The sequence below is a fragment of the Aethalodelphis obliquidens genome, unplaced genomic scaffold (assembly GCF_003676395.1).
Source record: "Aethalodelphis obliquidens isolate GAN/ISIS:26980383/991018 unplaced genomic scaffold, ASM367639v1 scaffold44, whole genome shotgun sequence".
In the NCBI taxonomy this organism is placed as follows: Eukaryota; Metazoa; Chordata; class Mammalia; order Artiodactyla; family Delphinidae; genus Aethalodelphis; species Aethalodelphis obliquidens.
Genome location: NW_020837988.1, coordinates 14,407,027 through 14,422,995, shown reverse-complemented (window position 1 = coordinate 14,422,995; position 15,969 = coordinate 14,407,027). Strand labels below are relative to the sequence as shown.

The window sequence follows — 15,969 nt, the reverse complement described above, 5'->3', positions numbered from 1 at the left end:
TCCCTCACCCCTGCACAGACCCTCCCTTTGTTTTCTTGCCCTGACTGGAGCTGGGCCCCCTGTGAGGATGCCTCTTCCCCCATTCCTCGTATCTCGGGGCTGGGCGGGCATTGGGTACTGGCTGGCCCCACATGGCTTCAGCGTTCTGGAAGCAAGCCCTCCCTCATGTGCAAGTTCTGCATCTCCAGGTAGGCCATTTCCCCTACCTGGAGTTCATAGCCGTTCCTCCTACCTGGGGTTCATGGAGGACATTGGCTCTTCCTGTTTCCCCCTACCTCCCCCACCCCTGACTCCTGCTGTCACCCTGGGCAACCACTGTGTCTACCAGAAGGCCCACCTGAGCGCCAACATCTGCTCCATTCCTCAACTACAAGTCTTTACCTCCATCCTACCACCCACCCCTTCAGTCACATCTTACTTTGTCACCATGCAATACTGCTTCCCTCCATATTCTTCATCTCCAGAATCTTCTCCGACCGCATCCCTGTCTTCCTCCATCAGTCTGGACCCCAAGGCCAACCACTCTCCCATCCACGCCCCCAGTGTCCCCTCTTTGCTCCTGCTGTGCCCCTATGGTATCCCCCATCCCCAAACAGACAAGGTTTCCTCTGCAGGCTGCAGCTCTAGCCAAGGTTGCCTCCACCTACAGTTATGCATGAGTGAGATGTAGCTAAGGAGGGCAGATTTACCCAATGGAACCAGAGAGAGGCTTCAACTTGGAGACTCAGGGAAGGAGGGTGGAGGTTGGGAGTGACATGTGGGAACTGGATTTAACTAGAAGTTGATTCATAGAACATTTGACCCTTCCTCCCTACCCCTGATGTAGAGGGGCAGACAGCAGTAGCCAATCCCGAGGCCAACGATCAGAAGATTCTTCTCCAAAGACACTTAAGAACCCCAGAGCAAAGACCTCTGCAAGCTGGCATTTAAGGGTTCCCATACGGTTACCTAAAAACAGAGCTCATCAGTTGACAAGGTCTACCCACCAACATGGGGCCTCAATCACTTTTTCATGGCCTCATTTTTAAGTGTGTGTAACCTATCAAGGATCACCAGACATTTAAGAAAATCTGCAACTTGGGAAAGATCAAGATAAACAAAAATGATCTCAAAGGATACAGAGATAATACAGGGAACTGAAAAACACACAAAAAAAGTCTACTTGTTTTACTCAAATACTAATTTCCCCATAAGAAAGGGACAGGGATCAAGAACCCTTGGAGATTAAAAAAATGATTGCTGAGGGACTTCCCTGGTGGTTAAGAATCCACCTGCCAATGCAGGGGACACGGGTTCGAGCCCTGGTCGGGGAAGATCCCACATGCCGCAGAGCACCTAAGCCCGCACGCCACAACTACTGAGCCCGCATGCCACAACTACTGAGCCCGTGCTCTACAGCCCACGAGCCACAACTACTGAGCCTGCGTGCCACAACTACTGAAGCCCGTGTGCCTAGATCCCGTGCTCTGTAACGAGAAGCCACCGCAATGAGAAGCCCTGGCACTGCAACAGAGTAGCCCCCGCTTGCCGCAACTAGAGAAAGCCCACATGCAGCAACAAAGACCCAACGCAGCCAAAAATAAATAAATAAATAAATAAATAGATTAAAACTCTTATTAAAAAAAAAAAGATGGCTGAGGGATTTCCCTGGTGGTCCAGTGGTTAGGACTCGGTGCTGTCACTGCCGTGGCCCTGGGTTCAATCCCTGGTCAGGGAACGAAGATCCTGCAATCTGGGGGGGGGTCGTTAAAAAAAAAAAAAAAAAGGATTGTTGAAACTAACAAAAGCATCACAGAAAACTTGGAAAATTTCCAAGAGGCACAAAAAACAACAAATGGAATATAAGAAATAAAAGATAAGTGACATGGAGGGTTAAACCCAGAGTCCCAACATTCTACTGTTAAAAGTTCCAGAAAATAAAAAGAGAAAACGGAGGGGAGACGACTGTTTAAAAAATACAGAAGCACGTTTTTCTTAGGGGAAGCACACAAGCCTTTAGGTTAAAAGGGCTCCCCCCGTGCCCCGCACCCAGACTTCAGTGCAAACAAGCATCAGGAGACCATCGCAAAGGTTTCCATGGATCACACTCTGCTGACACGCAGGGGGCTGGGGGTGGGTCCTGGGGGGTCCCTGACCGAGGCCTCGGCCTCATTCTTTCAAACCAGATGAGCCGGCACTCCGCCCCTGCTGCAGTAAGACAACTCACCCCGCCGTGGAACTGGATGACCAGCTACCTCTCAGTCCCCGGCACTGGCTTGTGGAAACCAGGATTTTTTAAAAAAGTATATCCAATATCATTCGAATTGGAATTTTAAAACTGACAGATATTCATTTTTAACAGGTGAAAGTCACACCACAGCATTAACGATGATCATCTTGTGAAACTTCTTTCTATAATAAGCATCACCGGGAGGTTAAAGAATGCAGAGGCCATGGCTTGCTGAAGCAGGGTAGGGCCTGGGCATGTGTATGTTTACCAAGTTCCTCAGACCATGGCTCTGATACCGTCAAAGTTTGAAAACCACCGGCTTAGCTAAAAACGTTTGAACAATTGAAAAACGGCACTGGGCTTTGTCAAGATCTGGTTACAGCAAATCCGACATAAGAGGGCTTCCTTTTCAGCCAACACTTTCTCCACTCTCTGCCTGCCCTCCCAGCCCCTGTGACAGCCACCAGCCACCTGGAGTGACACACCACGGCTCACAGGCTGCAAGGGGAAGAGCAGCTTTGCTAAGCAACAGCTGTGGTTTTATTGTGTTTTTCAGCATTGCGGTTTTATTGTGCTTTTCCTGTTTCTTCCTTCTGCAGCACGAGAGAAAGAAGGTGGGCTTCTGAGCCTCCCAGAACGGAAGTCAGACCTCAACTCCACACTTTGCGGGGCCGAGGGTAAGTTATCCACCTTCTGACCCTTTGTCCCCCCTTCGCTCCCCCTAAAATTGTTCTGGGTGCTGAGGAGAAGGCATCTCCTCTCCATCTTCACCCTCCACCCCCTCCCTTCCAACCTGGCCATCCCAGTCCCTGGGAAAAGACCACAACAAACCCTGCGGCCTTGTGCCAAGGAAGGGCAGTGGGGGATGCGCTATTCCCTGCCCCACCCACCTCCCCTAGTTGCATTCAGGTGTTGCCCCAGCACGGTAACCATCCAGGTAAGCCAGTCCAGGTAACCATCAGGGCCAAACATGTTATTTGTTGGTGGGGAAAGTCAGAGCAGCAGGTAGAGAATCCCTCTTCTCTGCGCCCTTGCGTCATCTGAGAGCACCAGCTTTCGATCCTGCTAAAGGCAGACAGTCCAGCATCGGCCTCACATTTCCTGGGCATATGTAGTGGCCTTTTCCCTGGACCTGTACCTACTGTCTGAGTCAGGAGGGCTCAGCTCAGCCGCGGTGATGAACCCAGACATTTCTGTGGCCGAGTGCAAGGGTTTCTTGTTTCGCTGATGAGAAGTCTGTTCTGAGTCAGGTGACTCTGATTCACGTGGCTTCCGTTTTGTGCCTCCACGATGGCCCATCACTGAGTCGAACGGAGAGCACTGGAGTGTCGTGCTGGCTCTTAAATGGACCAGTGGCCGGAATTAGTCACATGTCCTAAGCTAACTTCAAGGGAGTCTGGGACTGCTGTCTTCCTGGGTATCCGGAAAGAGGAAAATAAGATCTGATGAAAATATAGCATTATTTCTGTCACTCCAAACACCCCTCCTTCTTTTCTTTTCTTTTTTTTTTTAATTAAAGGCAAAAATTGGAGATAAGGGTATATTCCCTCTAGGAGAATATCCCGTTAGCATGTAAAAGGCCTCTGAATGGTATTACAGTGAAGAGGGAATCTATTTAATTCAGCATTTCCTGAACTTATTTGGTCATTGAGCCCTTTTTTTCTAAGTTTAATCTCCGTTGGAACCAGTATTCTAAGCTACAAACTTTGGGAAATTGTCCTCGATGCGTCAGCTGTGGCCCTTGGTTCTCTCACCTGGTACCAGCCACCTCTCAGTGCACCTCGTCTGGAGCAGGGGACGCCCCTGGAGAATCCTGGAGCATGGCTACCCCACCCCACCCCATCGTGAACAGTTCTTTCTGGGCGCCTCCCCTCCCCACTTCCTGTGATTCACATCCACTGTGCAGCCCTTTTCCAGGAACTCATAAGAGGGAGGGGTGGGCCTCAGGCACAGATGCTTATTTGGAAGGGACCCGAGTTCAACCTCTGACCCAAAGAAGAATTCCCCTCGTCTGTTCAGGGTGAGGCCCTTCCCCTCTGTTGGATTCCTCCACTCGCTCACTTGCAATCCTCCTTTGGCCCTGCTGGGCGGCTCAAGCTGTTAGGCAGCCCTCTCTCCGGGAGCCGGGATCTGCTGTTGGGGACCCTGCTGCCCCTCTTCCAGCTCAGACTCCCTGGAGCAAGACAGCAAAGCCTGCTCATCACACGACAGACATCCGAGCGCCCACCAGCTGCCCCCACGTCTCACTCGGCCAAACTCCTGTGTCTTCAAATGTCTGTGACAGGGACTTCCCTCTCGGTCCAGAGGTTAAGACTTTGCCTTCCAATGCAGGGGGTGCGGGTTCAATTCCTGGTAGGGGAACTAAGATCCCACATGCCTCGGGGCCAAAAAACGAAAACATTAAAAAAACAAAACAAAACAAAAAAAACCCAGAAGCAATACTCTTAACAAATTCAATAAAGACTCGAAAAATGGTCCACGTCAAAAAGAATCTTTAAAAAAAAAAAGTCTGCAACAGTTTCCAGGCCCCTCACCGCCTGCCCTCCACCCCCAGCCCCATCGTCAATGGCAAGGTCTGACGCATTTCCCATCACCTTTCTTTGGGCTCAGCATTCCGGTTTCCCGATATCTTCTGGACTCCTAATTGGGTCATGTATCGTCTTGGTGATCAGCTACTCTTTCTAGCTTTGCGTTGCCTGCTAGCAAACTTGCTGAGCATACTTCTGTGGCTCTGAGGCGGGCTGGGCAGGGGAAGGTGGATTTGGAGAGGCTCAGGGAGGAGGGGGCAGGGAAGAGTACTTATTGGGCTCACCTGCCAGCCCTCTCAGAGGCCAAGTTTATTTACACAGTTGCTCTCTTGCCCACCCTGCCCCTCCTGTTTCAGGAAACTTCCCCCGGGAACCCCTGCTGTCTTCCAACATGGTTTCCCAGAGGTTGCCATGGTCTCACCAGCCCTGCTCCTCTGCCCACAGTTCATTGGTCCAGACACGGGTTCATGACCTGATTTATGGCCTTGGCGAAGGGTCTAGGCAGCCTCTCACCAAAGTGAAGGATGTTAAATTTGTTTTGATGATATTAAGCCGCATGAGCTGTTTGTAAATTTTGGAGACTAATCCCTTGTCGGTCGCATCATTTGCAAGTATTTTCTCCCAATCTGTGGGTTGTCTTTTCGTTTTGTTTATGGTTTCCTTTGCTGTGCAAAAGCTTTTCAGTTTCATTAGGTCCCATCTGTTTATTTTTGTTTTTATCTAGTATCTCCCAGAGTAATGGACTGAAAAAGATCTTGCTGTGATTTATGTCAGGGAGTGTTCTGCCCATGTTTTCCTCTGTGAGTTTTACAGTATCTGGCCTTACATTTAGGTCTTCAATCCATTTTGAGCTTGTTTTTTGTGTATGGTGTTAAAGAATGCTCTCATTTCATTTCAATGTTCTTGATCTTGGGGAAATACTGGTCTGCAGGGAGAAGGGAATGCGGCCCACCAGCCACTGGGGCACAGACGCCCCAGTGCAGTGCCCAGCCCTGCGGGAAGGGCAAGCAGGCTGGGCTGTGACGTTGGCTGTTACGGTCTCGTGAAGCTAAGGCATGGGTCCAGCACACACGAGAGAGATGGGACAAACATAGAAAGACAGTCAGATAGGTGCATTCACTGATGGAATACAGTTGGGTACATCTGCACATATATTTAATAACCAAAACACTCAGAAGAAAAATCCTCTTCCCAGCCCTACCCTGACTCAGCATGAAAGCGACACACCCTACCTCAGTGCCCTGAGACTGTGGCCCCGGCCTGACCACCTGCTGGCCTCCCTCCTGAGGGCCCACACCTCTCCCTGTTCTCAGCAGCAGCTGAGGGTGCTACCAGCCAGTCCAGGACACCATCCCAACCCTGGCTTAACAGCTCTGCGGGGAACCCAAGCAACAGGAAGCAGCCGGCAGGTGCCAACAGGGTCTTGAAGCCCCGCGTGCATCCAGGGACCAGTGCTTCGGACAGAGGGTGTGTCCACGGCTCTCAGGTGCACTCCTGGTGCCCACCGGGTGGGGGTGGGGAATGGGGGGATGGGACGCTGGTTGGCAGGCCAGAGGGGGCCAGCCTCCACGCAGAGCCTCTGCTACGCTGTCCTGGGGCCGGTGGGCCCTCGGGGTCCTCCTGTGAGCAGCTCCTTCCTGGTGGTGCAAGAGAAAGCAGAGCCTCCTCTGATTTCACCAGAGCGGATGGGGTAAGAGAAGGTGAGAGCATGTTGCCAGGATCCTAAAATCCAACAGACCGGCTGCTGAGCTCATTCCTTGGCGTCTGGGCAGATGTCTTATGTGCTTCTGACACGCACAGGTCACGGCTTTCCCGTAGCTGTGCTGGCTGAGTTACCTCCCTGGTGTTTTTCCCCTTGTGGATTTCCTGGTCCTATAACCTATTTACACCTGCCCCAAACCCTGCCTCATCAGGAGGCATGTCTGTCCCAACATGGCCACCTTCCTGGAATTCAGCCCAAATCAATACTTTGGGGGACTTCCTGCAGTGTTTCAAGGAAGCTTTGCCCACAGAAACTAAGGAGGACTCTCCAGCCCCCGGACCCTGCCATGAACACCAGCAAGTAAACACACACACCTCTCCCGTCCATCCTCCCACCCGCTAAGCCCACTGCTCCGGCTCCACCAGCCAGACTCCCACCCAGGAAGACAGCCAAGAACGACCCCTGGTCTGACAGTGGTGGTCAAGCCTCGAAGAAGATGGAGCTGGCTTCCAAATCTAAAACTACTTTTATTTGTGGTCGGTTCAGCATAAGGTGCCATTATCAATCAGCAGAATTATAAAACTGTACAGGAGGTACAAAAATAGGCCGTTTAACTTAGATACCCTCACGCCATCAAGCTTTAAAAATACACATAAAAACTGTACAACCTGGCAGTTTATAAAATACAAAGCTAAAAAGAGGATTTCAGGTTCCACAGAGGATTGTATCACACAATTAACACAGACCCATCCAACAATTAACCGTCCACAGAGAAGACACAATGGCACAGAATTAAAAAAAAAAAAAAAAATCACTTAAAAATTAACATTTTTACCCCAACCAAATTATTTATCCTTTAATGACAAAACTACTACAAGGCGTCCATCCTGTGGAAGGATACAGTATAACTTTTCCGTTTCCAGTTTTAAATGGTCAGGGGTGTTGTCCAAAGCAAATCGGATGTGCTTTCAGCAAGTGCAATGGTCACTGGATACGCTTCAGAGCAAAAATTAAATAAATATAAATAGGTTAAATAAATAGGTCACTGCAAAAAGAACACTACCTAAGGCTTGCATCTGAGAATGCTGCAGAGTTGACCGGTAATGCTTTCTAGGTAAGCGGGGACTCCCCCGTCACAGCTTCTGGGACACTGAAAAGGAATACTGTACCCGCCAGACACTCAAGAGCACGGGGTGAGGCGGGGGGGGGGGGGGGGGGGACTTTGGCTGGAAGTGTTGGTTAAGGCTGCTCTGGGGGGAGGCTCATCGCAGATGCTGTCTTTGTGGTTTTCCAATGAATACAGAGAGGATTTAAGTGCCGATTAAAAAAATCAGGACCTGTTACTCGTGGAAATCACTGTTTCATAAAGAAAACCAAGTACAAGGACGAGTAGACACTTTGGTTTAAAGGATAACGGGTCCAACACTGGAAGGCGGAATTCTGGCTCATCTGTACAGGACACCTGGCAACTTTCTTCCAGGCAAGGCCAATGCGCCAGAGCACAGTTAACTGAAACAACTACTCCGGGATGGTGAAGGGTGGCCAAGGAAAAGAAACACTGGAAAATACGAGGAAGAGGGATTTCAGAAGCTAAATGAGCAGAGAGAAAGCTAAAGAGAATTTAAAGAGGCTCCTTACAGGTGTGCTGTGCTCTGTCTTCCAGCACAGAAGGCTGTGAAAACGGAAAGAGCCCACCTTCCTGGAGGACTTCAAGGCTGAGGATCCGATGACCAGAGATGCACAATGAGAACAGTCCCGGGAAATCCAAGCCTGGCCACAGTCTACCTTCAGAGAAGAAAGTGGCCAAGAGGACAAAGCCCTGCAACCCAAAGGCCCCCCACACCTTCGAGGTCAGATCAACCACCAGTTCATCTCTTTCACTGCGGTGATAAATGAATCGCGTTCACACAAAACCTCCCCCAAAGCATCAGGGCGAGCTCTGATAAGGACCCTTCTTCTCCAGTTGGTGGAAAGGAAGCACTTTGCTGGACCCACTAACCTGTGGCTCTTCCACCGAAATACGTGTAATGGGTCGGAATAACGTCTCCCTGGGAAGAGCCTATGATGACTCTTGCATTGAGTGAGGGGGAGATGGGAGGGGACCTTTGCATCTGGGATTTTATACATCAGCCACCAGGTGGTTTAGTGACTTATCATGTAACACCAATGATTCCCAAGAGTGCAGACACTCTGGTGCCCAGTGACAGGTGGAGCTCTCTAAAAATTAAAGTTAAAAGGACTCAATAAGCAACATGAGAATTCTGGCAGGTGTGCCAAAGACAGATTCGATACAAGGGTCAACACAAGATTTAAATAGATTATGGTGTCCTTGGGATCCCTAACAGATGCGAATAAATTCTGTCTTAAAGATGAAGATGGTGTACTTGTAAAAAGTCAAACAGCCTTCAAAGAATCGTACTAAAGATCAAACAGCTCAGCAGTGACAGGACACGCGGCAGGTGCAGAACCCTCTTTTCGAGAAAGGAAGACACCTTCCCGCTGCGCCGAGCACAACAGGAAACCAGAATTCTGGAGACCAGGATGGGATAAACCAGATGGTGCCCACAAGAGACCTTTTCAAGCGGCCTGGAGGACTGACGGGTGACTGGGTTCCCAAAGGTGACGGAGAGAAGATGGACAGAAGGCAATCTGACCCCGGATCTGATGGGTGAAAACCCCAAACGCACGCCCTTCCCCACGCCCGCATCTTCTTCGCAGCACTGATATTTACTCACTGCCGTCTATCACTGGCTCATATGAAAGCCAAGGTTTTGCCTATTTTGTTCACCTGTGTCCCTAGCATGTGATATCCTGCCCAGCTCATACAGTAAGTGCTCAAATAAAATACATTGAATAAATGAGTTTGAGAAAGTTGGGTGGTTAAAAACTAGTATTGCAAGCAGAAAAGGAATTTTAAAAAAAGCTGTCCTGGAGGCAAGCTGGGCCAAAACAGAGAGATGACATAAACCCTGGGCTGCTGAGAATGACCTGGCTACTCCCCAGAGAGAACATTCAGCAGCGACCACGAGGCAAGGCAGCTGCCTCGCCAACAGCCCCGCCCCACTGCCCCCAACACAGGAAGCTGACGGTCCTTTAAATCGCTCACGGCACCTTCTCCACTTCGTACTGTCTCACCATCAGTCCCGGCGGCAAAGCGACCTGCAGAGCCGCCACAGAACAGCGCGGGAGGGCGCTGGCTCAGGAGGATCAGAGCGGGGAGAAGAAAACCGTCCGGCTGTGTTCCTGAAAAACGGACAGCGTGGTACAAGACACCACGATGCTGACCAAGGATGCCGGGGTTCCCAGGTCTAAATGAGGTAACTGATGAGGTTTAAAGATGTAGGATAATATTAAAAGGAGAGAAGAAAAAAAGTGACATTAGGCATTAGGAAAGGAAGGGAACTGAATTCTCTGAAGGCAGAATGAGCGCTTTTGATGAGTGGCCCTCATTCAAATCCACCACCAGAAAACGTCTTACAAGGAGAAGAAACAGCGATTTCTCTGTTAGTTAGTAAAACTAGACAGTAACATTCTTCCTCCTGAGAGGAGTCTCTGGGTTCACTAGGACCGAACTGCAACGATCCATTCCCCTGGATGGAGAAAGCACACGCAAAACGCTTCCTTACGTGGTACCCTGACTGCATTTAACCTCTAAGGCTCTCGGTAGAGAAAAGACAGAGGAGTTTTTGACTAAAACTAAAGTTAAAAATTATATTAATTTTAGGGGGAAAAAAACCCCACGGTATTCACATAATTTAGAGAATATTACTTTCATACATGTATATAGTGTTGCTATAACGTTTTACTCTTCAGCATTAGAGAATGTTCAACATATGAACACTCTTTCTGGAGGGGATGGGACTTTGGGTACCTTACAAAATAGAAGATGTATTCTATATCTTGCATTACTTCCTCACAAGCTTCAAGTTAAGTTCAGCTCACGCTAATGTAGCATTCTACAGTATGATCAAAATATAAAGTTATTAAAATCTGCCAAGAGAAACATAAAAGCCTGCCCGAAAGTGTGTGGTGACCCTGGCCTTGGCCCTCTAACCCCTGGCCCGTCCTGCCAGCCCCAGGGACAGAGCAGCCTCATCGCCCACCTGCTGGCCAGGGCTCTCCCCGGGGGGCCACGAGTGTCCCGTTTGGCCTGCTCCCCTCTGGTCCCAAAGGCCTGTCCCTGCCAGGATCGGAGCTGCTTTCCTTCATAGCCAGGGGACTTATCACCTCCTGCCCCCAAATGCTCCTCAACATCCCCAAGCACCCCAGGGCACGACTCCACCAAAGGCCACCATTCAGGCCACCGGTGCCCTGGGCCACAGCTGTCTCAGAACGCAGCATCCTCTTTGTTTCTGAGAGACCCGCAGACACAGACTCACCTTCCAGAGTTCCAGGCTCTCCTCTCCCCACACCGCGTCCCCACCCTCAAGGCTCTCGCCACCCCCGAGGAAACACTGGTTACAGTGACCTGGGAACCTGTGGGCGCGTCTGTGATCAGTGAGGCATCTCCGATCCCTGGGGATGACGCCCTCTGAAGGTCCTCCTCCTCCTGGGCACCCTCTCCTCCGGAGTCCTGCTTCTAGCGGAGGCTGCACTTAGTGCACCTCGGCCCGGCTGGTCCAAGAGAGAGACGCTCCCGGTCCCAGCACGTAGGCACCACTGAGGGTTCCCTCAGCTCTCTTCCTTAAGGGCCCACACAGTGGCATCTCACAGGGAGTTTTAAAAGAAACGGAAGTCTGAAGCGAGTTTATCCAGGAGAAGGCAGAGGGTGCTCCCCTCTGCCTCTGGGAATGGCCCTCCTTCGCAGCCGTCCCCCGATGGTCAAGCTTTCACGGCCAATATCTTCCCAGCTCCCTCGTGGGTCGGGAGGGGGGGCGCGGTCACGCCTCCCACTTCCCGGGGTCAGCATCCTCCCCTGCTGGCTGCAGAGCAGGCAGCTCGAGGCACTTGGCTTTGCAGCCTGGTCTCCCTGCTCGGCAGGAGACGCCAGGCTGTGGCTTGTAGAGACCAGGCCCTTGGTCCCAGCGGGGCCGCCGGCACGGAGGCCGCCTGGCTCAGAGGGCGTCTGGAGTCACTGGGGGCCGGGGCTCGGGGGGCTCGTGGTAGTAGGGCTGGAAGGGCCTCTCGCGGCGGCACAGCTCCATGGCACGGTAGGTGTGGGAGAGGAGGTGGGGGAAGCGCGACGTGAAGTAGCGCACGAAGCCGTCGGGAAGGGGGCCTAGCGTCTCCCGCACCTCCTCGGGCAGCTCCCGGTAGTGGTGCTTCTGTAGACGGGAGGGGGGCGACACAGACCCACGGTCAGCAGAGAGGAGCCCGCGGGACCCGGCAAGACCCTCGCTCAAGAAACACCGACCGTTAGGCCGCGTAAAGGAACCACCCACCAGCACCGGGCGCCGCTTCCCCTCCTTCCCGGGAGGCCTCGGAGCCGAGCGAGGCCTGCGCGGGAGGGCGGGGCGAGGCCTGCGCGGGGAGGGCGGGGCGAGGCCTGCGCGGGGAGGGCGGGGCCCGCCCCGGGCGGGAAGGCCCCCCTACCCCCACCCCGTCAGAAGGAGTTTATCTGTGCACATCCAGGCACCGAACAAGTCAGCAAAGGATGTAGCACCCGGGAGCCCGCTTCAAGCAGAGGCTGCACTGTGACCTGTATCCCCGCCTCAACATCCCTGGAGGGAAAGTTCATTCAGGGGAAGAAGCAGCCTCTAGTGTTTCCTGTGCAGCCGAGGCCTCCCAGCCTCTGTGAGGTCCTCATCCAGAGGGGCTGGAGGACCCCCAGAGAAGGGATATGAGCAGGGGGGGCTGCGCTGCGGCCCCGCCCGGACCGCCGTGTGCTCATAGCCCTCACCTTATTTCTCATGGCCCGGAGGAGATCTCGGACAGAGCCGCCTTTATAGGTTCTGAATTTACGCAGATCTAGGAAAAAAACAAGGCAGGCAATGTAACAAACAGATTTCGAAAGAAAACAATTCCTGGGGCTCCTGGGGATCAAGCAATCGGACCAAATCATGACCTAACTCCATTCTTGTCACTGACAGGCGCACTTCCCCAGACTGAACCCCAGGGCGGCAGTGTTAGTTTGAATTCCACCTCCCTTTCTCACCTGCGATCAGAAATGACCGCCGAGGGCAAGACACCTGTCACTGACCTGTCACTCTGAAGGACAACTGGGACACACGTCAGAGCAATGGTGTGACCTGTATCCAAACCATAGGAAGCCTCAATCCCAGAAGCGGTATTTGGAGCCCCAAACGGCCTGGAGTTGCCGTTTCCACGTCTGCTTCTCAGAAACAGCTGCTGCTTTTGCACCGCTTCCACCAACACTGACCCCGGGGGCACCGCGAGGTCACCTGTCTGGAGGGGGACAGTGATGTTCTCCCTCCAGTCCATCTTCACCACAGCCCGCCCGCCGCGCTCCAGCTGCTTCACTATCGGGCCGTCTAGGGACTCCTTCTCTATCCGGTCACTCACGTCCTGGGAGGGAGACAGGGCAACAGGTAACAGTCAGTGTGCAGAGGCTCTGAGAGCCAGAGGACGGACACTCTGAGTGCCGGGACGGCCACCCCTGCCTGAGCCTCAGCCCAGAGCTGGGCAGCAAGCGTCCTGCCTTCTGCCCTGTCCATCACCTCTTCCCCGGGAGCAGCCCCGTCTGCCACTCGCTGAGGAGAGGCCCACACGGACCATCTCCACCTCAGACCTGCAGTGCCTCGCCCGTGTTTCACACATACATGCCACACAGGGCCACGTGTGCAATCTGTATTCATCGATGAACCAAAAAAAAAAAAAAAAAGGTCCATTTTGATTCGCATCCTGTGACTTTTGTGTACTCACTGGAACAGGACATGCTCAGAGCCATGACTGATGCAGGGTTGTCACTCCTCATTCAAACAATTAGGAAAAACAGATGAAGCCAAGACTTCTTTCAGAGGAGAAAAGCTGGTGACAAGAGTGTGGGCTCTGGAGGCCCCGGCCCTGGATCTAAATCCTGCTCGGGGTCCGAGGTATGCACCTGAGCACGGGCCTCTCTGAGCCCCGGCCAGTGAGACAGGTCCACCGAGCAGCCTCATGGGGCTCACGGGCCCAGCCACTCCGCAGCACGTGGGATCTTCCCGGACCAGGGCACGAACCTGCATCCCCCGCATCGGCAGGCGGACTCTCAACCACTGCGCCACCAGGGAAGCCCTGGCTTTTCTTTCTTTGATGAAGATGAAGTCAGACTGGCTGACCGTCTAACTTGCAGTTGCGGGAAGAAAGCCTTGGTGGGGGGGGATTGATGGTCAACTCGGGTACACGGGGGGCACATGGTGCTGAGCCGCAAAGTCGGTACAGCTAGTGACGCGGACGGAAGCTGGGGGTGTTCGCAAGACACGTGACTTGGAGATACTGAGAGTTTACATCCTAACCCTGGTGGGGTGAAGGTCCCTTTGTGTGAGCTTCATTCCGGCTCTATATCTTGTGATCATCAAAGTGACCTGGATAGGGACTTCCCTGGTGGTCCAGTGGCTAAGACTCTGCGCTCCCAATGCAGGAGGCCCGGGTTCGATCCCTGGTCGGGGAACTAGATCCCACATGCATGCTGGAACTAAGAGTTCACATGCCGCAACTAAAGAACCCACGTGCTAAGACTAGGGAACCCGCGTGCCAAACTAAGACCTGGTGCAGCCAAATAAATAAATAAATAAAAAGAAGGACATTAATCAAAAAATGTTAATAATATTTTAAAAAAACACACACAACAAAGTGACCTGGCTAGTGTGAAGGTCCCTGGAAGACACCTGCCCTCAGACGTAATGTTATCGCACACTTAGAGTACAGTATAGTGTAAACATGAACTCTTATAAACACCGGGAAACCAAAACGTTCACGTGGCTCCCGTTATTGCGACATTTGCTTTATCAGGGTGGTCTGGGGCCAAACCCGGTCTGCCCGTGTGGAGAAAATATATTAAAATGTCAACTGTGGTTATCTCTCGGTTATGGAATTACGGGGTCATTTGTTTTATTCTTTGTCCTTTGCTGTAGTTTCTGGAAAAAAAACTGGAAAGGTTACATGAAAATTTTTGATAAAGAAAACAAATGTCTCCACCTGGAAGAACTGGAGCTGCTTTTCTAGGCTCCAGAAGAACGGGTGTTTCAGCACATGCTTCGCTGACGGGCGCTTCTGAGGATCCATTGCAATCATCTTCTCTATTAACTCCCGGGCAATAACGTCTTCTACAAAGGAGGAAAATAAACATGCGACTCGTTATTACCAGTCTAAAGCCACAAGCAAATACCCACAACCCTGACAGTCTGCATGCCCTGTGACTCAAGGTTCTACGGACAGGAACTCAATCCAATAACATAAGAGCTTGCACAAGACTTCAGCTAAGGAGAGTCCTCACTGTGCGGTTAGTGAAAAAGAGTGATTGGAAATACTCGATATCAGAGGCTCGGGTGACACCATTGCGCCTCCACGCGCTGGACTGTGGGCCACCAGGATGACGTGCTGGCTGAATGCGGACGGACGCAGAGAGAGTCAAGATGAAGTTTAAAAACGAGCGTGCTGCAAAATACTAGGCACTATTTAAGCCCATTTTTATAAAAATATGCATACATGTCTAGACAGATGATCGGAATAATAGATACAAGGGTGTTAGTAGCAGTCATTCATCACTGTATAATGGGATTCTAGCCTTTATGCTAATCTGTTTTGTCTCCAGGGAATAAGGAAAATTAATCCATGGGCAAAACAGTAAGATGGTTTAAAGTTTTTCAAAAGGCAACAGTGGGGTGTCACGGGCCAATTATAATGCGGGAAACCCTGAAGTCAGGCAGAAAGATTTGTCACCTGCGTGCCTGGAGAGCGAGGACCCAGCCCGTCTGTCCTCAGCCCAGGCCGCACGCGCTGACCACTGGCCCACACACGAGAGCCCAGTGTATGCAGCATGGCCTTTCTGTCTCCCCAAATGTCAGGGCAGGAAGGGACCTCAGATTATTTAACCCTCATGAGTCACAAGCTGGAAAACAGAGGTCCCCCAAGGGGGCCTTACCCAGGTCACACAGGTCATCGTGTGACCTGAAGGAACCTGGGAACTGCTTGGCTTTAGAAGGCGGTGCTTCGAGGACACCCTACCCAGCCCTCCACCAGCTCTGGACCCAGTCGTCATTTCACTGAGGCCCACAGGGCGAGCAGCTGGAAAGAAGGGCCTCTGGGGAGTCAGAGCCGGCCCCACCCCCGCCCGCAGGGGCCGCTCCCGAGGCCCCCCAGCCCTGCTGCCCGCTCACCGTGCTTCTCAGGGTGCAGGCAGTCCAGGCTGCAGGCGCCCAGGAGGATGTTGGCCTGCCGCTGCAGGGACTTGCCAAAAGGGTGGCTGCCCTCAGATATCACGTAGTAAAAGACGCAGCCCGCAGAGAAGATGTCCACCGTGTAGGTCTGAAAAGAAACTCGGGGCATCAGAGGGCTTCAGGGGAGAATTCTCATTCTAACTCAGCAGCAGAGGAGGGGGTTGTTGCTGCTGATTCTTCCACCTAGAAGGTGCCTTAGGAGAGCCGGCTGAA

The 15,969-nt window shown here is 52.1% G+C and overlaps 1 protein-coding gene and 1 non-coding gene across 3 annotated transcripts in view; one reads left to right on the top strand and one right to left on the bottom strand.

The window, feature by feature from the left end:
* The first annotated feature begins 1,644 nt into the window (after positions 1 to 1,644).
* TRNAD-GUC (transfer RNA aspartic acid (anticodon GUC)) lies at positions 1,645 to 1,717 on the top strand. The gene has a single exon. It is a non-coding gene; the product is annotated as a tRNA-Asp (tRNA).
* A 5,229-nt stretch (positions 1,718 to 6,946) lies between these two features.
* ERN1 (endoplasmic reticulum to nucleus signaling 1) overlaps positions 6,947 to 15,969 on the bottom strand; it is an 82,795-nt gene continuing 73,772 nt past the window's right edge. The window contains exons 18-22 of one of the 2 annotated variants that reach the window (XM_027081195.1): positions 15,697 to 15,844; positions 14,516 to 14,643; positions 12,781 to 12,904; positions 12,279 to 12,346; positions 6,947 to 11,703 (exon numbers count right to left, since the gene is read on the bottom strand). In XM_027081195.1, the coding sequence (XP_026936996.1) occupies positions 11,494 to 11,703; positions 12,279 to 12,346; positions 12,781 to 12,904; positions 14,516 to 14,643; positions 15,697 to 15,844 (678 nt within the window). In that variant the 3' untranslated portion in view covers positions 6,947 to 11,493. Of the gene's footprint in view, positions 11,704 to 12,278; positions 12,347 to 12,578; positions 12,905 to 14,515; positions 14,644 to 15,696; positions 15,845 to 15,969 lie in introns of both variants that reach the window. The other variant, XR_003427651.1, reaches the window with a different exon arrangement.